Source organism: Aethalodelphis obliquidens, unplaced genomic scaffold (genome assembly GCF_003676395.1).
Source record: "Aethalodelphis obliquidens isolate GAN/ISIS:26980383/991018 unplaced genomic scaffold, ASM367639v1 scaffold14, whole genome shotgun sequence".
NCBI classification, from domain to species: Eukaryota; Metazoa; Chordata; class Mammalia; order Artiodactyla; family Delphinidae; genus Aethalodelphis; species Aethalodelphis obliquidens.
In genome coordinates, this window is record NW_020837958.1 from 33,715,780 (window position 1) to 33,739,232 (window position 23,453).

Genomic DNA, 23,453 nt, shown 5'->3' on the forward strand with positions numbered 1-23,453 from the left:
CCCTGGCCTCTCTGCGTCCTGGCAACCAGAAAAAGGGCCGAGGAGCCGGCCGGTGGGATCAGCGCGAGAAGCCCCGCGGCCGGGTGGAGTGAGGAGCGCTGAACCGAGCGACCTCCGGAAGACTGGAGGTTCCTGCGCAAGAGCAAGAGGTGGAATCCCCCTAGAGGTGGAATCTGCCGACCTAAGGCTGGGACTGGCGGCGCGCCCTCCCCGGGAGCCTCTGGTCCAGGGCAGCCTGCGCGGGCGCGGGCGGAGGCTGTGGAGCGTCCCTGGAGGGCGGGGGCCAAGGGCGGCCAGCAGGTGGGGCCGGGGGGCCGGACTCCGCCCCCCGCGCCCTCCCAGTTGGTCTGCGACCGCCCAGCCCCGGCCCCTCTCCCGAGCCGGAGCGCGATTGGTGGCGGCGCTTGTCGCTCGGAGGGGGCCGGGCCGCTGTGTCCGCGGCTCTCCGTGCCGCCGCTGCCGCCGCCGCTATCCTTCTAGCAGCGCGGGCCGGTCGGACCGCCAAGGCAGTCGGCGCCCGGCGATGGGAAGCGGCGCGGCCGCGGACACAGGCTGAGGCAAAGTTTCCCAGACGTGCGTATCAGGGCGCGCGGCTGCAGACCACCCGCGACTGCTCCGAGAAGGGCTCGGAGATTTTTAATTTGGAAGAAAAAATCCACCTCATTTCCTTTGTCAAGCTCTCTCTCCGGGCGACCAGCGGCGGGAGCTCCAAACTTGGGCACCGCGGCTCCACCGCCAGCGGTCCGGGCTTTGGAGAACGTCGGGACTTAGGTGCTCGGGCGCCCGGCGGCCGGAGGCGTGCTAGGGGGTGTGAGCACAGCACAGGGGAGTCCGGGGTGCGCAAAGAGGAGGGGCCCCCGGGAGCTCTATATGGAGGAGGGAGCCCAGAATGGTGTGCACCAGAAAGACCAAAACTTTGGTGTCCACTTGCGTGATCCTGAGCGGCATGACCAACATCATTTGTCTGCTCTACGTGGGTTGGGTCACCAACTACATCGCCAGCGTGTATGTGCGGGGACAGGAGCCGGCACCCGACAAGAAGCTGGAGGAAGACAAAGGGGACACCTTGAAGATTATTGAACGGCTGGACCATCTGGAGAATGTCATCAAGCAGCATATCCAAGGTACGGACGCCCCGGGAAACTTGGGCCGCCCACGGGGCCAGGGAGTGCCCAGAGCGGTGCGGGGTGCGCTGGGGCTGGTAGGCATCTCTCGAGCGACTGCGGGGCTCTGAGTCCGCAGACGCTTGGGGGGCTTCGTGTACGCTCTTGCCTGAGAGCGGGACCCTCAGTGTCTGCGGCCCTGCGCGCTTCTCCAGGGCACACGTGTGTGCGCGGGGCTCCACGAGCGGGTGTGTGCAGCTCGCTGGCGGCGTGGTGGCGCGCTGCGCACGAGTCCCAGTGTGCGTGTGGCTACCGGCTGGTTGCTCGAGGGGTTGAACACAGGTCCAGTTCAAGGTGTGCGTACGTGTGACTGTTGGTGGGTGTACAAGGGAGCGCGCGCGGGCAATCGAGCTCATCTGGCCGCTGTAGGGCCTACGGCGAGATGCCCGAGCGGCCCCAGCCGTTGCCATTTAGGACCCACAGGCTGCGGGACGAGCCGGAGCTAGGAAGACTGCGCAGCTCCAGCCACGCCGTGAGCGGCCTGTAGGCTGTTGGAAGTGCAGGGGACTCTGTGGCTAGGAGGGCTGTCTGAACCTTAGCGGTCCCCACTCCCACCATTACCCGCGGGTCCAAGACCCTCTCCAGGAGCAGGTGTTGGCGCGGGGAAAAAGCATGGGAGCTTGGAGCTCTCTTCACTGCGGTGGTGCCTCCGGCCAGGACCGCGAGAACCCGCCCCGGGCTGCCGTGAAGGCCATTCCCTCTGGTAGCTCCACTTTCAGGCCCAGGGAGCGGCTGGGGCAGAGCAGACAGACCCGCGCGGGGTAGGTCTAGAGTCTAAGGCTGAACCGGGTGACTGCGCTCGAGGCCAGGGCTGGGACCAAGGGGAGGATGGGGTACGGAGCGCTCTTCCCAGGCGACCCTGTTTGATGAGCTGTCAGAGGCAGCGGATAGAGAGTTCTGGGCCCTGCCGGCCGTGTGTGCACACACATGCCCGTGTCTCACTTTCACATTTCTCGTTTCTTCGCCTCTGCTCCACCTGTTTTCTATCAGGCATGTCCGCTTTTTAAGGGCAGGGCAGGGCCAGCTGAGCCTAGTTCACCTGTAAACCTGGCAGGCCTGCTAGGCTCTGGTTTCAGCACCCGGCAGACCTTGGCTCCTTCATCTGGTTGAATATTTCTCCCCCAGGAGCACTCTCTTTTGTTGACACATGGGTGTCAGGATCCAACCCTTGCATCTGCTGCCCCTGCCGTCGTGGGGACAGCTGCTCTCTCTACATTTGGTTTGTTTCCCCACGTGTACAGAATAGTTCCTTCCGAGGGGGAGGTTCAGGTGAGTGCAGGAGAGGTATACGTATCCATGGTGCTTCCTGACTGATGACTTCAAGTCAAGTTCATGGCTGACACTTCCCCAGAAAAGGACACCATTCACAGCTCTCCTTCATACCTGCCTCTGCCTCTCAGCCTGCCACTGGGCTTGCGTGGCAGACCAATTTATCTATCTGATGGTGCCTGTTGCTGTGTTTCTTGTCCTTTTCCATCCCATGGGTCCAGATTGACAATTAGTCAGCAATAGGAGTACAGTGTTTGCTCCAGGGTGATTCAGAATGTTCCCAGGGAGACACAGGCCATACCTTACTTTGACATTTCCAGTTTGCCCACAGATTTTAAGAGATTTTCATTCACAGATTCTGTGTGTGTGTGTGTGTGTGTGTGTGTGTGTGTGTGTGTGTGTGTTTATGTTCCTGGAAAATGATTCTCTTGTGCTTTCTGATCTGGTCAGGGAGGAGGTGAGCAAGGTACTACTTTGGGAAGCAGTGAGGAGACATTATTAACCCATGAGCTCATCCCAGAGTGCCCCCCTATCATGTAGAATGTGGACCGTGTCACATGATTTATAAGGCTGTACATGAAAATGAGTGCAATGTGGAAGTTGAAAGGAGGCCTTGTGCTTTTGCTCCCAAGAAATCTTATAGCTGTGCCTTGTTCGGAACTTTCAAATATATACCTGAAAAAATTGAGAGAGATGGGAAAATAAGAGGAAGCAGGATTCTTAAAACATGTGTGGCTCCAGTTCTCTTGTGTATGTGCAATGACTGTGTTATGAGTCCCGTAGATATTCAGAAATGACCAGATTTTCAGGCGGAAAGGCAGAAGCCACAACCCCTAGCGGCTTGGGGAAGGGTCAATGATTTGGGAAAGACTAGCCGTGAAGCAGGGGGAGGGCAGAGGGTGCTTGGCTGGTTGTGCCATGATGGCGTAGCCATGACTAGGGACAGCTCCCCTGGTGGTGCTGGAGCCATCCCTGAGCTAGTATTTGGGGAATTTAAATTTAGGGATTTACCTCCTTAAGTAAGGGGCCTACTGTGTTTGGGACTGGCCAAGTGCAGCTCTCTGAAGGCAGAGGGTGGGAAAGGAATAGATCAAAGGCTCGTCCTTGATGATACGGGCTGATTGTGTGTATTCCACTGTCAAGTTTCCTCTAGTTAGTAGAGCATTTGGAGCCATCCGGTTTACTCTGCTGAGCTGAGGGGGAATAGGGATGATAATAGTAGCTAAAAATTATATAGCAGCTGCATTATTTTAAGTGCTTTACGTATAACGAATTATTTAATCCTTCTCACCCTACGAGGTAGGTATATTAGCTCCGTTTTACAGACGGAGAGGTTATATGATTTGCCTAAAGTGCAGGGATTTAAGCCCAGCTAATGCTGCTTCAGGATCTGTGTTCTTAACCACATACTATACTGTCTCTTAAGAGGGCCAGAGGGTCCCAGGGGCGGCAGTGCTCTCCTGGAGTCACTTGACGGTGGGAGTGGGTGTCAGACTTAGAGGCTTCAGAGGGTGGCTGAGGGATGATGGAGTCATAGCCTTTCCACTTGGAGACTCTTCCATAGTTAAACTCAGGAATCTCTGGGTTTTGTTTTGTTTCATGCCAAAAGGCAGAGGTTACATTCACTTAAAAAGTGTTCGTGGAACACCCAGGACAGTTCCTGGCACATTCCTCAGAGAGTACGTGTTGGATGGACGAGTGGATGAATGAATGGGTACACAGTGAGGGTCCCCAGTGCACACCAGTTAGTCAATAATAAAAGAATTTCCATTCTCAAATGACTGTTTTGCTTTGGAGCCTCGCACAGGCTCCTCTTTGCTTTGGAAGGAAAGTTGTCTCAGAAGCTGCAAATGTCACAGAATGTTCTGCTGGATGCTCCATAGGACTTGCAATTAGAAGAGGCTCTGGAGCGTCACCCTAGAGCTACATTCCGGTCATGACTGAAAAGTTTATTTTCCTCTTGGGGGTTGCAGTGGTAGTTCATTTTAATTTGTTTTCTGATTGAATGATTCAATTAGATGGTGTTTGGGTATCTCTTGGGAATGGAAATTGCAGTTTTGATCATTTTTTTTTTTAACCAGATAGATGGTAAATGAGAGGGTGGATAACTCCAGATTTAAAAGAGCATCCTGATAGATTGGAAACACAAAATAAGTGTTAGTACACGTGTGGTCTTAGGAGGAGAAAGGTGGGATTGCTGCAGGTGGTGCAGTGGGTTAAGTAGAAAGTGCCGAAGGAGGCTGAAGTGTTGCAGAGCTTAAGAAATGGAAATGTGGATTCACTTCTTATTGTGGAAGTCCAGTAGAAACCAAAACAACGTCTTTTTTTGTTTTTAATTTTATTTATTTATTTATTTATTTATGGCTGTGTTGGGTCTTCGTTTCTGTGAGTGGGCTTTCTCTAGTTGTGGCGAGCGGGGGCCACTCTTCATCGCGGTGCGCGGGCCTCTCACCGTCGCGGCCTCTCTTGTTGCGGAGCACAAGCTCCAGACGCGCAGGCTCAGTTGTTGTGGCTCACGGGCCTAGTTGCTCCGCCGCGTGTGGGATCTTCCCAGACCAGGGCTCGAACCCGTGTCCCCGGCATTGGCAGGCAGATTCTCAACCACTGCGCCACCAGGGAAGCCCCTCTTTTTTTTGATGAGTATCTCTTTGAATCTGTAAAAGAATGTGCCAATATTGAAGAAAATATTTTAACATGTATAAAATTGCCTCTAATTCATTCTAACCTAAAACAACTGTTTTGTATTTTGAGCATTGCCTTCTAGTGTTGTCCATCTGCCTCCGTATTTAAAAACGAAGGTGTAGTCGTGGTTGACATGTAATTTAATATTCTGCTTTCCTCAGTTTGCTTTTTGTTAGAAGCAGTTTTTCCATATTTGCTACATAGTTTATCAATTTAATCCTTATTTATTGGAGACCTGGTATGTGCCAGGCAACACACTGGGGAGGTGAAATTGGATACAGTGGTGAATCAAGGCACTCTGGGCCCCTGTTGTAGTGAACTCGTTTTTAAAGGACGATAGAATCCCTCTTATTCAACACAGTTGGGATTTAAGTTAGTTTATTGAGAAACTGGTTAAAGAGGAGAATAAAATAAAATATTACATACATACATTAAATATTTTGTTTTAATATTATTCAAAATATGCATTTATTTGTCAGCCTTTTGATGTAAGGCCAAGGCTTTTGTCTTTGGGCTGGGTCTGCCCATTGCCTTTCTGATCATCTTCCTTGAATGAACCACTCCCATAAGGTGCTGTTTACAAAGTCTGACTTCTAGTTCTGTTTTCTTTAACATTCACTGAGAACTTGAAGATGCTTATGAAGCAGTGTAGTAGACTAAATTTTTATGACTTTTGTCTGGTCTTTTGCAGTGATTTTGTTCACGAGTAATTTGACTGCTAGTTATGCGACTGACTTTATAAGTCTTTCCAAGGCTTTAAATTAATTTTCTTAGTAACAACTCTCATCTTTTTAGCAATGATATTCCATTGGTTTATATAATATGTAATTAAATTATGCTGTTACAATGATAAGTACCAAGAGTCTAAACACATTTGGAAACAAACCCAGTGGACTCTTGGTAGGAGTATTACTCAGTTGTTAGCAGGAGATGTGAATGGGGTGGGAGAGAGAAGCTGACACAGAGGGACACAGGCATCCTGGTTTTGTTTTGTTTTTCATGGAGAGAATGAAAGCATGCTTCATCTGGAGAGGCGATTAAGTGGAGGATATTTAAAGAGAAATTTTACTGTATTTTTAGTGACTGCATAACATTGCACCATCAATATACCATTATCGATTTAACCACTTGCCTGTTACTTAACATTTGCTTTTCTATTATAATTAACGCAGAAATAAACATCTTCACTTCACCGTGTTCTTCTTCTGAACGATTTTAATGATGTATTTCCAGAAGTGGGATTACTGCTGATTCAAAGAATATGAACATTTTTGTGAAAGATTGTTTTTCAAGAGGAAAGTCTTTCTATACAGCCAATAACAATGTATTATTGTACCTGTTTCACGGAGGCTGGCCAGCATTGGGTGCTGTCCTTCAACTTTTTCTGGGCAGATGTAACCACTGTCAAATGTTCTATTCTTTTGCTTTGTACTTCTTTGATTACTGTAGAACTTAGTATCTTCCCCCCAGCCCTATATTTGTTTTAACCTCGTATTGGTGTCCTTTGCCAGTTTTTCCTCTTGGGATATCAGTGTTTGCGATTTGTGGGTTTTATATATATGTTTTATTTCCAGATATCATTAATTAATTAATGAAATATATATTATGCCTGTGTTCTATTTTATATACATAATTTTTGCTTTACACATATACCTTAGGGTAGTGATTTTCAAACTCTGTCCCAGGAGCCCCAAGCTTCTGGAAGGTTTGTCCTGGGACTTAAGAAATAAAAGGGTTGGGCTTTCCTGGTAGCACAGAGGTTAAGAATCAACCTGCCGATGCAGGGGCCACAGGTTCGAGCCCTGGTCTGGGAAGATCCCACATGCCGCGGAGCAACTAAGTCTGTGCACCACAACTACTGAGCCTGCGCTCTAGAGCCCGCGAGCCACAACTACTGAGCTCGCGTGCCACAAGTACTGAAGCCTGTGCACCTGGAGCCTGTGCTCCGCAACAAGAGAAGCCACCACAGTGAGAAGCCCGTGCACCGCAACAAAGAGTAGCCCCTGCTAGCCGCAACTAGAGAAAGCTCACGCGCAGCAACGAAGACCCAACGCAGCCAAAAATAAATAAATAAATAAAATAAATAAATTAAAAAATAAAAAAAGAAATAAAAGGGTCAAGTGAGGTCTCTTGGACCCCGCCGGTACCCATTCTCTCCCCTCCATGCAACCAATGTTGTTCCTGTTTCATCTGTCTTATATTTGGAATTCTGTAAAATATTTCATTTTTAAAAGGGCTATGCTTTCTTTTTAAAGAAAGGGTTGCAAATCATTTTTTTGGGAGAAAGGAAACATCAGAGTGTTAGATTTTTGTGAGGGATGATGGTAGCATAAAGAATTCAAGAGAGTAAACAAATCTAAAAGGAAATTGAATTCCTGGGTGGTGTTCTTGTAACATCTATTTACCCTTCTGAATACCATGATTAATAGTGTATTACATTATATGACTAATTTCTAAATCCATTATCTTACTTCATTTAGTCAAGATCATTCCAACAATGGGAGAAATGGATTATTAACTGCTTTTGTTTCCTAAAATTTTATTAGGCATGTTATGTGCATATTAATGTACATCAGGCCAGTGACAGTAGGTTGCCTCACCAAGAGTACAAACGCATATATGGTTCCTAAAAATCAGAAAATATCCAAGGCCTGGATGTTGGGAGATTTTTTTTTTTTTTCTGTCCCCTATGGCTTTTGGATGTCACTAAGAATTGGCTGGTGTCCTTCTCATCTGATTCCTGACTTGGCAGGGTTGTAAAGAAGAGGATATCATGTTTGCTAAATGCTTGGAGATTATTTGAGGAAAGGGTGTCATTTAAAGAGTAAACCTATTTGTCCTTCAGAATGAACTGTGGCATGTAAAATTATATTAGTAACAGAGATTGATATTTTGAGAGAGTTCAATAGCAAAATTTAGAGATTGAGCCCAATTATCTTTATTAATAGCCCAGGACCACATCTACATGGAATAGAAAAGCCTTGCCAAAGAATACAACTTTCTCGCTTGGCCAAAGAATTTTCATTTTTATCCAGAAGTGTGTAGGCTGTAAAATAAATGAATTCCACATCCTTTCCCACTCACTTGACATAAATTGTTATTTGCCCTTGATAAGTAGGTTGATATAGAATCTCAAGGAGAATTCAGAATGAAATGCCGGAGAGCCACAGTCTGGTTTTCTGGTTTGTGAGGGCCTTGAAGTTCAGCTTCAGTTACTTGGGTTTGGCTGGTCTGTGTTTTTGCAAAGATGCTCATGGGATCCAGAGACACATACAGGGTTACTGGAACATCTTCATTACCATCCTATAGGATTTCTGACTTAACTTGGAAAGCTGAATGGGCTACTGCTTTGATTTGGGGCTTGGGGGTCTCTTTATGTTTCGTTGCTTGGGTTCAATTCTGGAGACTAGGACAGATAGGCTGCCCTGTGAGAAGCATGTAGGAGGGCAGTCCAGATGGAGGTGATATTGCACAGAAAGTCCTTTGGGGAAACACCAAGCTGAATATGAGTGATGAATGTAGTCAGGAGGCACCAAGGTGGAATTTTGGGAGAGAGAGGATTATGCATGAAGTTGGAGGGGCAGAAGTCTATAAATGTGGGACGGGCACTGTGGTAGAAAGCAAGGGGCAGAGTGGGTTAGGTCTGCTGGTTGATGGTCTAGATTCTATGAATGGTGGGTTGCACTTTTTATGCTGGCCTTGAAAGTCTCCCTAGGGCTGGAGCGTCTTGAATTCTGCAGAGATTTGATTATTCCATTGTGCCTACAGTTGTCATCTTATCAAATCTCACATTGCCTTCGGGGTCAGAGTTAGTGCCATTCCACAATGCAATGCTTGAGCACAGGCATTTTCAATATTTCCCCCCTCCTCACACACATGCCTTCACATGCAGGGCACACGCCCCAGGGCAGGGCCAGGATAATGCGTGTCCTAACATGTTGTGTTCATTCGCACGCCATCCCTTTTTCTCCCACTTAAAAAAGCATATTAATATGCAAGAGAATCTGATAACCTTGAAATTCCTTCAATTTATAGTTAACCTTAATCATTCATACGCTTTGGTGCTTAAATTATTGTTAATAACAAATTACCGCACAAATGTTCCAACATCCAATATGTTGTGACAGCAACTGGGAACAGCTGCTGTTCTGGAATCTTCTGTGTGGGTCTATGTACTCTTTATGGACCCAGCTGAATGCAGCCAACTGGAGCTTTAAGCAAGAGGATTCCTGATTATATGAACACTAATGCTTTGGTAGTTTTTTCTGGCTACACAATTATAGATTAAAATATGTTGCTAGGACAGACCCTCCCAGTCAGTGGGTATGCATTTCTGAGATGTAGTTCTCTTTCACTGCCCAACATTCAGTTTCAGTTTTGTGAAGGTTTGCTTTGGGGAGATGAAGCTGCCCTTAACGATGCCAGTGGAAAGCCTTAAGTGTCCAGCCCCAGTGAGATAGTGACAGACTTCCTCTATGATGGCATTGCTAAAATGGTACTGGAGCTGGCAGACATACCTTGTTGGGCTATGTTTGTTCTCACTGTCCTTTATAAGACAAAAATGGTGTTTGGAGAGATCCAGAGAAGTGGCATCAGCACCCATCTCCTCGGGACAGATGAGAACAATGGAAAATGATGCCCGAAGAGGAGGCTTAGGCTAACTCTTTGGCATGAATGGGTTCATTCCACCAGTGTCCAGAGTTTAAGATTCTGAGTGGAGCACCTTAAGTGGAGCACATCTTAAGCTCTGGTACCTTGTTTAGCTTCACTGGTCTGACTTGCACACCCATCTGTGGCCCCTGGGGACTTAGAGTGAAAGGCAGCTGAGATCCTGGAGGAGAGGGAAGGCAATTCAGGGACCTGGGCAGGACAGGGTTTGAAACTTGCGCTTATAAGTGTCATGCTAGTGGCATATGAGGACTTAGGAGAACAGTACAAAATTGCTTGGGCCAATGATTATAGGAGTTAGAAAGCTAAGGAGAGATTTAAAGCTGCAGAAATGCCAAATGAGAATCTTCGCCAAACCCTTGATTTATTTTAAGAGCAACAGGTATGTAGTTGAATTGAAGCTGGATTGTATCAGAAGGAACGGAGGAAGAGAACTATTCTTGTATGTCAGGGACTGGGCTAGGTGCGGTCCATGCATGATTGCTTTTTATCTTCACCGCATGGTGAGGGAGAGTTTTAGAGGTGAGAACACTGAGAGGTAGCGACTTAGTTTGCCCCAGGTCACAAAGCTGATAGGTGATTGAGCTAAGAAGGGAAACTGTCTTCAGCATCTCTGCTCTCCCCAGAAGTGAAAAGAAGATGACAGTCTCACAGAGAAGGGGCTGGGAGATCATTTTATCAACGATTTGTGTTCAAGCGGGAGACTGATGGAACAGGGATCCAGGCAGGCGGCTGGGTCTGTCCTTGTGTAAGTGAGGAACCTTGGGGTTGGGGTGCCAGAGGGAGAAGGCCTTGTTTGGAAGGGGCAGTGAGGTACCAGCAAGGAGGCTCTGGAAAGCTCTTTCTCTTGGATGATTGTGCCCCCCCCCCCCCCCCCCCAGGAACTTGGCTTCGTAGGAAAAGCAGACTGTGTGAGCTGCAGGCCAGAGCTCATTCAGATTCCACACGTGACTTTCGGGCACTCACAATATGCCAGGCCCAGTGCTGAGTGCTTTCCCGTGCACTGGCACAGTCATGTGGCTCCTGGGGTGACCAACTTGTCCTGTTTGCTCAGGACTTTCACTCTTTTAAAACTGAAATTCTTGGGTCCAAGGAGGCCCCTCAACCCTGGGCAAACCTGGATGGTTGGTCATCCTCATCTCACATTGGTAAATTCTGTTTAAGGGTAACTCCTGGCATCGTGGCAAAAACAGCCCTTCTGATTGCACCACATCTGTGTCTTCTGTTCTCTGCTCTTGAACGGTGACTTTGTCCAAGAGTCATAAAGAGGACGGTGAGGGTCCCAGCAGCCCCTGCCCTGTTTTCCCTGCCCACACAGGCTGCCTCCTTGTTATTCGTTCTGCCTTAGTCCTCCCTGTTTTTTTCAGCTGTCTGAGCCTCTCAGGATTTGGAAAGGAAAAAAACAATTGCTGTAAAGGAAAGCTCTAATAAAGTGGTTTGGGCACAAAGCATCAGCAGCTGTTTATTTGCCCAAAACAGTAGGAGTCCGCATTAATAACCTTGTGAGTTATATGCTGGGAAGTTAAAAGTAAGCAAAAATCTTACTTGAGACCCACAGATGTGACTGTATTCCTTTATTGAACTAATCTCTCTTCCTGTTTATGCTGGTGACATTTTCTGTTATCCATGTGGAAGATCCTTTTTGATCTTCTGTTTCAGATTTATTTAGCTCCGGATGGGTAGGGTCCCAGAGCAGAGGGGTTTTCTGGTTTCTCTTTACTGAAGTTATGATGCTTGTGTTTATGTGGTTCCTGCCTCAGAGGATCTCGACGAGTATGACAGACTTTGTCTAATTAGTCATCATCATATTTCTCTGATGCAAGAGAAGGAGCCACGGAGGAATGGGAGGGGTGTGGGTGAGGCTTTAGACCTGCCTCTAAGTTCACGGGGCTTGCAGAAGAGTCTTTTAACATTTTAGTTTCTTCCATTTCTAAATCTCAGTTTAATAATAAACTGATCCTCTGATTTGCTTTGTTTTCTAAAAGAGTATATGGAGGAAAGTATAACATGCAGGAATTATGACGTAGACTCTCCAAGTCTATAATTGGGCCAGGCTTTAAAAAAAAAACTTATTAGAAGCTGAGGATTTATATTAGAAGGGGAATCCAGTGGAAAATGATGAAAGAGAATTTTATCAATGATTCAAAACTTAGAAAAAAGAACGAGGGAGGAAGGGTTGTAGAAATAGGGCTGAACTTATCTGGAGGAGAGACTGGAAGGGAAAGAGAATTAATATTTGTTGAGCACCTATTATGTGCTAAATACTTTACATGTGATACTTCATTTTAACTTTGTAAGCAACCCTGGGGGATGATGTCATTACCCCCATTTTACAGATGAGGAAATCAAGTCTCAGTGACTGTAATTAACATGATACAGTTAGTAAGTTACCTTTCTCAAGCCCCTTAGTGAGGGGCTAGGGACCCTCTTGTTTTTCCTGCTCCAGTGATGCTAATTAAGAGAAAACAGGACCATCCCTTTCTTTTAGCAGAAAGGTTGTAGATGAGACTGGAAGAAGGATTCATGAGAGTAGCAGGGCCCTGAGGTGGGTTACCAAGCGACTGTTTTGTCAGTGTCCTTCCCTGGAGATGCAGGAGGTCGCTCGTGCCAGGAGCTGATAGGGCGGAGCGCTGTGGAAGGCTGAGAGAGGCTCCAGGCCTGGCTTTTCGCAGCCAGCAGTATCAGTTTCCAGAAGACTTAGTGTGAACAAGACCACCTCCTCCGCTCATTCAGAACAAAGCTTCACTGGGGGGGTCTTCCAGGCTCAGGGCATGCGGTTGAGTTGGGGGCCATAGGGGGGAGAGGTGCACACAGAGGAAACAGCAGACATGTCCAGGTGTGCCAGGAATTCCCATTTAATCGAGAAAGTGGAATATCTGGGCTCAAGTGTATATACTGTTGGGCCGCTAGTCCTGTGGGCAGATGTTGGAGATGGATCCCAAGTCTGGCATTGTTTACTGGGGCCTGGGGTGGAGGCTTGGGATGGTTTGGAGAAACTGCAGACCTGCCTTCAAGTTCCTGTTCCCCTCTCTTGTGGCTTGGAGTTTGACAGTGACCTGGGAGGTACTCCTACCTTCTGTTGGTCACATGCTCAGATTCTTCCCTTCCTTCATCCAATTAGCATTTACTGAGTACCTGGTAAGTGCTGGGGGTATGTCAGTGGAACAAAGACAAAAACATGAAAGATTTGCAATTAAATGAGGTAGTCAGGTGCTCTCTGATAAGGAAAGACTTGAAGAAAATTAGGTGTGAGCGCTGTCTAGGGGAAGAGTTGCACGTGGAGGAAAGGACCAGTGCAGAGGCCCTGAGGCAGGAATGTACCTGGTGTATGTGTATTGGGAACAGTGTGGCCAGGGCAGAGTGACTGTGGGAGAAAGGGATGGGGGGTGAGGCCAGAGAGGGGCCAGGTGGGGAGCAGGTTGTACAGGCCTTGGGGGCCACTGTGGGAGAAATGCTCTGGGAGAAAAGGGGAGCCCCTGGAAGGGATGAGCAGAGGAGCCCAGCTTTTAAAGGCACCAATCCAGGCTGTTCTGTGGCTGCTTCCAAGCACCTCTTGTGGGCTTGACACTGTGCCAGCTGTGTCAGGAAATGACAAAATATGTAGGACAGAGTCCTTTGCTTTGAAAAGCTCATCATCAGGCTAGGAAGACAACACAAGAAACAGTTGAGGATCTTTCGCAAACTAACTAATGTTATGAGGGTTAATGTTGAATTCTGGAAGAATGCGCCGGTAGAACAGACTTCACCGAGGAACTGGGACTTATGACACATCTTTGAAGAATGAGGAGGATTTAGAGGAGTGGAGTAGGGAAGATTAGGTGAGAGCATGTTCAGGCAGTAAGTAAAACCAACAGTTGCCTGGAAGTGGGAGACCTGAGTCTTGTTGAGCATGGCGAAGTACGAAAAAAAAGTGGAGTGGTTGGAATCAGTGCTGCCGTTTACAGGTTGGGTGACCTTGGGCAAGTCTCTTCACTTCCCTGTGCTCAGTTTCCCTAACCACAGAAATGAGGACGACTGCCCCTTAAACCCTGTAGGATTGTTGTGCTGATTAAATGAGGTGAAATTAAATTAAATGAGGTGCTGATTAAATGAGGTACAGGACAGCACCTCACCCTGCCTATCACATGGTGGGCATGGGGGCGGGGAACACGTTCTTTTCTTCAGTCTTCCTGCTTTCCCTCTTTCCTTCTTTCCCACCACATTTCCCTCTTGGAGCTGGCATAGAAAATACGGTCAGGAATATATTTTCTGGTTGTAACACCTAGACTGTCAGCCTTGAACCCTGTTTCAGTTCATTTAGACAGGGTGTGTGTGTAAGGACTTCTCCAGTTAAGACGAGCCTGAGATGGTCAGAAGTGAGGTTAGAGGGAAGCCCAGCCTCACGCTGGTGACAGCTTCTCGGCTGAGACATCTGGAGTGTCTCAGTTTGATTTGACTATTGCTCTGAAATTCTAAGCCTGCTGGCCTGGGGACCTGCACTCATTTGTAGAGAAATATTTGTTTTGTAAAACCCACTTGGCATTGCAGTGGGCAGGGGACGATGTCAGGAATGCACTATTTGTAGAAACCTTGGCTGGTGGGAGAGTTACGCAAGGTGTCCAGTTACCTGGCCAGAGAGTCTCATTTCCCCAAATCCCTGGTGGAAGAAGAGCCTCCTAGAGGAGAGAAATGTTTTCCTCCATCTCCACCCACCTCCCAGTAGAACTGGAGCTGCAGCAGCCTGTCTTCCTGCTGGGGTGAATTTGATTTGACACAAAGCAATGTGACTTATAATTTCAATTGCAGGCAGGAAGGTGTGATTTAAGCCAGTTGTCAGGAAGATTCAATTTAATCTTTTCTTTCTTTCCCCCCTACAAAATGTGCATTTTGTTGCATGATATAATTTTAATATACATTCTTTACAACTCAGAAATAGATGTAGTTTCATATTGGGATGGTACACACTACATTTTTTTTTAGTGCTTATCTATTTGAAGTCTTTTTTGAAAAAGATCCCTTACTAGTGACAGAAAACTGAGGGATGGTTTTGCTTTTTTACTAGAGAGAATCGTACTAAATCGTTATTAAACTTCCTGGCCAATAAACCATTTCTTGATTAGTGGGAGTTATTTTGGTCCCTTATGAGTAGGGAGATGATAATTGCCTTAACAAGAGAATTAAAATGATTCTTTTATATACCTAAAACTATACAGTTGTGAATTTTGAATGTTTTTCAACAACACCTAGTTGTTTTTTAGCCAAAAAGGCATAAATAAGTATTTTTGAGTTTGTAATTACTTTAGAAGTACAGAAAGTATGCATTTGATTTTTGTAAATCAAAAATTAAATGTCTTATTTCACCCTGGTCAGTATTAGGAAACAGTATTGTGTTGTGCGGCTCAATGCAGTCCTTCCGTCTTTCCTCATCAATTAGCAAAAAAGGGTGAGCCTTCCAACTTTGGCAGTTCTCAAGTCAGATGTCAACTGTGAAGGCTCTCGTCCGAAGGATCTTTATTGAGAATCAGAGCACGCTAGACCCGGAAGGAGCGAGACCATCCTCACCTTCTAACTTTGTGTCGAGAGATCCAAGGCCCAGAGCAACTAGGTGACCGCCCTGAAGGCCCTGAGCCACGCTAGAGACTCTGGGATGGGGACGTAAGGGTCCTGAATCAGGTCCAGAAACTTTCCCTTTGCATCCAGTTGCTCCCCTCAACCTCAGAAGAAATTTCTGCAGTGGGAAGTAATCCTTGGTTGTATATTCTCAGATGAAGCCAGGTGCTGAAGGGACAAAGGATGGGCAGATTCCTTTAGATGTGGTGAGGCTGGAGGCCCAGTCCCCTCTGCCTGGTCTGTCTGGGTCCTTGGGGCCTGCACCCCACCACCTGGGATCATCTTCAGGACGGGGGACACAGCACTGTTGAGCAGGACCTGTCTTCAGGTCCAGCGGCACATGGTAGCTCCTGGTGATGCAGTCGCAGTATGGGGAGCAGGCTTCTTCCCAGCTTTTCAAACCCACGCAGTGGTGCAGATGGAGGAGGGGCAGAGATCTTGTATCAAGGAGAGGAAAAGAGAAAAGCACTGACACTTATCAGGCACTGACTAGATGTTTGGTACTGTTTAATCCTCTTCGTATTATCTAATCCTTAAAATAAGCCTGAGAGATCCTGAGCCCCATTTTACAGGTGAGAAATCTGTCCTGCACTGGAGCTATTGACCTGCTTTCCCATTGGACTGTGAGTTCCTTGCGAGTGGAGGCAGGGTCCTATTTTTTTCCATTTTCCAGTGTTTCACTGGAAACTACATGCCAGTAGGGCATGTACAATAGTTGAGTTAATTAGGAATTTGTTGAGTGACTAAATGAAAAAATAAGCAGGCCTGACTAAAACCACTTAGTAAGAAAATTCACATCCCGATCTCTGGCTTCAAAGTGGTCTGGAAGGGAAGCCAGGTGCCCGAAGAGCTGGTTCCCATCCCTCCAGGCTTGGGGGTGACTTCTGTGAGGCTGTCTCATGCTTTGTCCTCCTTCTTGGTCAGGGACAGGAAAATACGCACTCCTGGGGTTTCTCTCCTGGCCCCTCATAGCTTACACTGCTGTTTCATGGTTTAATCAGAGGGAAACTGTGGTTCAGTGGTGTGCGTGCGTGTGTGTGTGTGTGTGTGTGTGTGTGTGTGTGAGAAATGTGCTTTCCTGCCCCGAGATCTCCCAGGAATCAGCTGGTAAGAAAAGCCTGGAGCCTTTGGGGACCCTCAGTGTCTTTATTGTAATAAAGCTGTCACTTGTGGTCACTTTCAAATGAAAGCAATCTCGTGGACACAGAAGGGAAAAAATAAACCTGCACCAAAAGCAGAGAATAATTCCAGAAAAGGTACAGCTGAACAGGGTGTCTGTGTTTCAAGAGGAGGGACAAAGTTGAGGTCATTTAAATGGATACGTGGAGAGTCAACTGGAAGGAGAAAGTATAGCTTAATTTCCAAGAAAGGATAAAGAACTCCTCTGGGCCCGGAGCTAAGGGAAAGTTGGCTTTTGGCTTCCCATCTGGACTCGGCCTCCTCTCTGCCCTGAGGCCTGTGAGAACCTCAGAATGGATCCCGCCATCTCAGGGTGTCTCCAGGGTGATGGTGGTGAGTTGGGACTTGCTGTTTCACACTCAGGAGAGAGGTGGCAGGAACTGTGTGCAGGGGGGAAGAGGACTCTCAGAGGAAAACTCCAGAGTCAGGAGAGGGTTTTTCCTTCCTGCACTGCTGAAATTCCTTGGGCATCATGGGCAGAAGCAGGGCTGGAAGTCGGGCAGCCCAGACCCCTTGGTCCCCCGGGGGCTGCCTAGGGAAAAATCACCCACCCATGGGTGTAGGTCTTCACAGAGGCCCAGCACAGCTTTTCCCACCCTCTCCAGTCTGTATACCCAGGACATGGGCAGGAAGAAGTTTCTCCTAGGACTCTGCCCACCAGGACAGAGCAGCCTGTTAGCAGGAGCCACGGATTACTACAATTTTTCTTTTCCTATTATTCCCTGATACTTTCGATTTGAAAAGAGTCATTTAAGCAGTAGGGTGGAAGAGGGCATAATAGACATAGGGGAAAAATGGAAAATGTCATTTAAAAATGACTATTCCATTCTTTTTTATACCTCAGCAGACAGATGGCTGCCTCACCTTTTGCTCGTGGCTATGAGCAATAGCCCAGTAGGTGAGCTGAGGAGAGCGATGATTTTATTTTTCTTTTCATTGCCAACAGATTCTGTAGCCCTTGGGTTGTGAGGGACCGGTGGAATGAAGCTCTGGTCTGGGAAACTAATTATGCCTCCCTGCATGGCTGAGCCAGTTAATAGCAAAGTGTCATCGAGCCTGATTCTTCCCTGGGGCGGAAAAGCTTCCCAAATTCCTTATCACTTTCTCTTTGCCTTGAGAGTGGAGGCCACTTGGTCTTTGCCAGTTTGGGAAAACAGGAGCAAAATCCAGGAAGCTTCTCGAAGCTCTGAAATGGCACTGTGGGTTCTGGTCCCAGGAGTGGCTTTCTGATACGCAGCAACACTGCCTCTTCCAGCTCAGACAAGGTGCTGGATTTTGAAGTCAGACAGATTCGGCTCAAATTCTGGTATGGCCAGTCGTTGGCGTGATGTCGCCAGAGGCTACCCAGAGTATCTAGGACTGGAAACAGACTGCCTGTCCACTCTGTTCCTCCCCTCTCCCTAGCAACGTGGGCTCAACGATGGGTCACCTGAATTGTAAGCCTGGCTTACTTTGCTGGTCCTGAAACTGAAACCTAGCCAGGTACCTGGCATGGTCACCACCTGTCAGTGGAGACCACACGTGACAAAGGATAATCAGAAATTCAGTAATGCTTTTAAATGGATTTTTAACTTATTAATCAAACCCATACGTGTGGGCTTCCCTGGTGGCGCAGTGGTTGAGAGTCCGCCTGCCGATGCGGGGAGCACGGGTTCGTGCCCCGGTCTGGGAGGATCCCGTGTGCTGCGGAGCGGCTGGGCCCATGGGCCATGGCTGCTGGGCCTGCGCATCTGGAGCCTGTGCTCTGCGGCGGGAGAGGCCACGGCAGTGGGAGGCCCGCGTACCGCAAAAAATAAATAAATAAAAAAGAATACTGGGCCCTAATTGTCCACACCCCAACCCACGCATGGGGTGAAGTTTCCATGCCAGGAGAGGCAATCCAAGAAGACTAGTGACTGCCATCCCTACCCGATACCCCACTCATAGAGCAGGTATGTCACTGAGAGAAGTGGACTGCCATCCCCACTCTTAGCTCCAGAGTAGTGGTACAGAGATCCTGCATAGGGGGAGAGGTGGGCTGTGAGAACACAGAGTTCTGTAGCTCTCCACTTTATTTGGAACAAAGTGGGAGAAACCTCAAGCCTAAAAGCAATTGGTTAGTATTTAAGAGGATGCTAGTAGTATCATAATAGCAACATGAGAGACAGCAGGCCAGCTACACCAGCTAGACATTTAACAGATAGAACCAGAGAAGGAGATATCTGAGAAGAACCTTCTTGGGGTCAAAGCAAGCTTTAAAGACTGCCCTTGCAAAGAAGCCTGAACTTAAGTGGATCAGACTGTGGAGCAATTTTTGAGCAATGCCTCAAAGTACTGTTGAAAATAATCGAGCAATCAGGTAGCAATTAGTGGAGGCTAACAGCTGGGTGTGATACCAATAAGGCAGTCCATCCGGAAGTTTAACAGGGAGATAAGTGAAAGAGATAGGAAAAAAAAAAAAAAGACCTGCTAAAACCACTGTCACCCCAGGGGATTGAATAGGGGGAGTGCACAGGGCCAGGACTATACCCTCCAAGGAAGCACATCAGAGACTGCACACTGTGCAGGGAAAAGATGTCTCTGAACGAGTCCATTTTTGTCACTAAACAAATAAACAAGCAAATACGTAAACAAAAACAAGTCCTGGGGCCGGGGAGGGCAGGAGTAGTGACCAGTATCCAGAGCGGCTAAAATACATTATCTAAAATGTCTGGTATTCAACAGAAATTTAAAAGACATCAAAGACAGGAGAACATGTAAGCCATAAAGAGGAAAAAAGCAGACAACAGAAATTATCTTTGAGGGGACCTGGCTGTTGGACTTAACCAGACACAGACCTCAAAGTAGCTATTATAAATTTATCCAAAGGACTAAAGAAAACTTTGCTGAAAGAATTAAAGGAAAATGTGATGACAATGTCTTATCAATAGGGAATATCAATAAAGAGAAAAATTATAAAAAGGAAGAAAGTGGAAATTCTGGACTTGAAAAATATGAAAAGTGAAATGAAAATTTCACTAGAGGCATTTACAATTAGATTTGAGTTGACAAAAGAAAGTATCAGCAAACTTGAAGACAGATCAATAGAGATTATTAAATCTGAAGAAAAGAGAAAAAAAGAATGAAGAAAAATGAGCAGAGACAGAGAAATGTGGAACACCACTAAGTACACCAATGGCATATTTAGTGATAGACAATGAAAAATATCTTGAAAGCAGTAACAGAACAGAACAAAACTACTCATCACCTATAAGAGAACCCTAATAAGATTAACAGGTGATTTTTCATCAGAAACAATGGTGGCTAAGAATCTTATATATAGCAAAACTATCCTTGAAGGAAAAATAGAGACTTTCCTGGTGGTCCAGTGGTTAAGACTCCACGCTCCTAATGCAGGGGACATGGGTTCGATCGCTGGTCGGGGAACTGAGTTCCCGTATACTGCACTGTGTGGCCAAAAAACCAAACCAAACCAAAACAAACAAACAAACAAAAAGACAAAAACGAAGGCAAAATAAAGACATTCCCAGGTAAACAAAACTGAGAGAATTCACTGCCATCAGATCCACCTTGCAAGAAATACTAAAGGATTTTCTTCAGGCTGAGTGCAAATGACACCAGACAGTAATCTGAATTCACTCAAAAAACTAAAAAGTGCCGCTGAATGTAATTATATAGACAATTGTAAAATACAGTATAATTCCATATTTCTTCTTCCTTTTTCTCTTAACTGATTTAAAAAGGAATTGCATAAACAAAATACGTTATATGATTGTATTGCTAGGCCTATTAACATATGGAAATGTAATATGTTTGACAATAAGCACAGAAGAGGCACAAAAATGGAAAGGAGGGACTAGAGCTATATAGGAGTAAAGTTTCTATATTTCACTAGAATTAAGTTAATGGGCTTGGATGGATTAAAATATATAATGTAAGCGCCAGATCAACCACTGAGAAAATAGCTCAAGAAATACAGTTAAAAATTATTAAGGAAATTAAAATGTTGTACAAGCAAATATTCACTTAATGAACAAAAAAAGCATTAAAGGAAGAATAGAGGAACATGGTTCCTCCAGGGAACCATAGTAGGAACTTTGGGGGAGGGAGCCCCTTGTTTGGCTGGAGGCACATTTTGGCCCTGGAGCAGACACAGTAGGGGGAGAGAAGAATGGCTCAGGATTATCTAGAAAATTCATCCCACTTCCTTGCAGGAACAGCATGTCAATATGTTTTTGTCTGCTGAACAATGTGTGGGAAACGTTTTTTATTTTGTTTTCGTAACCGCGTATAATTTCTTAGCATTTTACTTCTGGGAATTGATTAAAGCTTTTCTGTCTCTTTAGAGCCATTAAATAGAAAAATGTCTGCTGGAGACAATTGACAGTGTTTCTAGGTTCTTGCTTAGAGAAATAGGAGTCTCTTTAACTGCTTGCAAAGTTTGTTCTCATGTGTGCTGAACAGACATGCGTAGCTAATGTTTATTGAGTATTTATTACGTGCCAGGTACCGAGCCAAGTGCTTTATATGAATTATCTCACTTTATTTTCACAGCAACAGTCCAAGATAGGTACTCTTATTATCCCCCTTTTCTGATAAAATTGAGGCACACAAACATTAAATAGTGTATCCGCGGTCACACTGTTAGCACGCTGTGAGAAAGGGATTGACTGCATGTAGTTTGACAACAGAATCTGAATCCTTGATGACTGTGTTACATCAAAACCCTTAAGTCCTTGTAGCATTTAATCACAGTTGGTGTTGGCTTTCAGGATTATAGGTGTGTTCTCAGGGTCTCAAACCTTGTAACTGGTGTATTTTGGTCCCTTCGAAGAGTATGGGGCCCATCTATCTGGCTGGGCTCATTTCCACCTGGCCCCAAAGAAGATGCACTTCCATCACCACCTGGCCTCCTCTGACTCTCACAGTCACCCAGAAGGGAGCAATTTTCATAAAATTGTTTAAAAATGACAGCAGTGCTCACTGAGGGGCTGCTTTCCTTGTAGACAGGATGACTGTAGTTGAAAATATAAGGGAGAAGGAGAAAATTCAGGCTGTTACTTGCCTATAAAAGAGGAAGGGAGTGTATGGAGTAATTTTCAGTGTACAAATGAGGAACCTGAGAACCACAAATGAGAAGGAACTCAGTGAAGTCCATGCAATTCAGTCAACCATGGGTGAAGTACTGTACTTAGTTGCTATACATACATGATCTCAGTCAATCCTTATAATAACCTTATTGAGCAGACAATGACATTGCTATCTCACCAATGAGGAAATGGAGGTTTCAGAAGTGAGTTGGGTGGTAATATCCCTCTGGTATATACTAGGTGTGTTGGTGCAGCATAATAGGGTCCTTCTGATTCGTTGGTGCCTCTTTTATTTAGAGTAAGGAAAGTTAACTGCAGCACCAACTTCCAAACCTCAGTGGCTTTAACCAATAAAAATGTATTCCTCACTTATCCAGTGACCAATGTGGAAGTTCCTGGTGGGCTGGCCATTTTCCTTCCACCCACCCAAGGATGCAGGCTCGGGACTTGCAGCCTTCTACTGGACCCTCTGCATGCATCTGGCAGACATGGGAAGAGAGAGAACATGGAGGACCTCATGGGAGGTTTTCATGGGCCTGGATTAGAAGTGGAGCACATAATTTCTGCCATATTTTATTGGCAGGAACTCAGTCATGTGGTGCCCCCTAACAACAAGGGAACCTGGGAAATGTAGTCTAGCTGGTTGCCCAGGAGAAAGAGGAAATGGGTTTAGTGAACGCATAGCGCTCTCTGCCACATAACCTTACTGTCTGGCTGTTATCTATTTGAGTGTCACCCTAGATAAGGTCACAAAGGCAGCAAGCGGCAGAGCCAGGAGCAGGACCCAGGTCTGTGGAGCCCTACGTCTGGATTCTTTGCATTCTCTCTCATTCTAGTCCAATGGCTGGATCAAGTTCTGCAGCTCTGGATGCAGTGGGTGCTCCAGGTGACCATGTGGTCTCTGCAACCCTGGGCCACATTAGTTCTGTGCAACATATGGATGCCCTCCCTGTGTCCTGCCATGGACTCTGGGCTGGGGATCTGAGAATAGGTTGTTGGGAATCTTTGTGAGCAGCTGACTCAGGAACAAGCCTTTGAAGGTCCTGGCTTATGTGGCACTCAGCAGCTGTGCTGGGAGTGATGGACGATGGACAAACTGTGTCACCCTTCCCAGCCTGGCTCAAACTGTCATTAGCATTCAGCAAGGCTGTGAGTCTTGTACAAATCAGCTGTTTAGGGCTTTTTAAAAAAACTGCTGAAAGCCTCTCTTGGTTGAAGCTCTTATAAGTGTGGAACTAACAGTTTCCCACGCTCATTGAACAGCAAAAGGGCAGCCATGGTATAGTGTTTTCCCTTTGGGGCATATTTGGGTGTCGTTTTTAGCAATCTGGCTAAATGTGAAGATGCTCTTGGAATGTGGGTATTTGCTATCTTTGGCAAAGGGCATTGCTCGCTCTTTTTTAGAGCTCCAGATCTTGTGTATTCAGAGAAGCAAGAAGGATCTATTGGTTTCATAAATGTGCTTCTTTTCTGGAAGAAACGTTGGATTAAACCACCTCTTGCATCACTTCCTCACTGGTTCATAGCAGGAGACTCAAGTTGCAAAGTGACTGCAGGCCCTCTCTCCCTCCAAGCCTCTGCCCCCACTCCTATGAGGACCCTCAGGGGAGGGATATATGGCTAAACAGCAAGGTTCAAACACTTCATCCCTTAATTCAGGGCTTCAGAGTCCCTTCATTTTCTGCTATCAGTTGGGAAGGTGATTCTACGCATGAGGATTCCATCCATGCAGTCGTCCCCAAGATAAAGAGGACCATGCCAGGTTTGATTGTAGTTACTATGCTCACTGCTATATGATTCTGCTTCCTCAGGCTTGGGCAGAAACATGCCCTGT

The 23,453-nt window shown here is 46.4% G+C and overlaps 1 protein-coding gene across 3 annotated transcripts in view; it reads left to right on the top strand.

Moving 5' to 3' along the window:
* Positions 1–327: 327 nt before the first annotated feature.
* The window catches only part of GALNT18 (polypeptide N-acetylgalactosaminyltransferase 18), a 350,064-nt gene continuing 326,938 nt past the window's right edge, over positions 328–23,453 (top strand). The window contains exon 1 of one of the 3 annotated variants that reach the window (XM_027115378.1): positions 328–1,124. In XM_027115378.1, the coding sequence (XP_026971179.1) occupies positions 890–1,124 (235 nt within the window). In that variant the 5' untranslated portion in view covers positions 328–889. The remainder of the gene's footprint in view (positions 1,125–23,453) is intronic. The other 2 variants (XM_027115380.1, XM_027115379.1) reach the window with 2 other exon arrangements.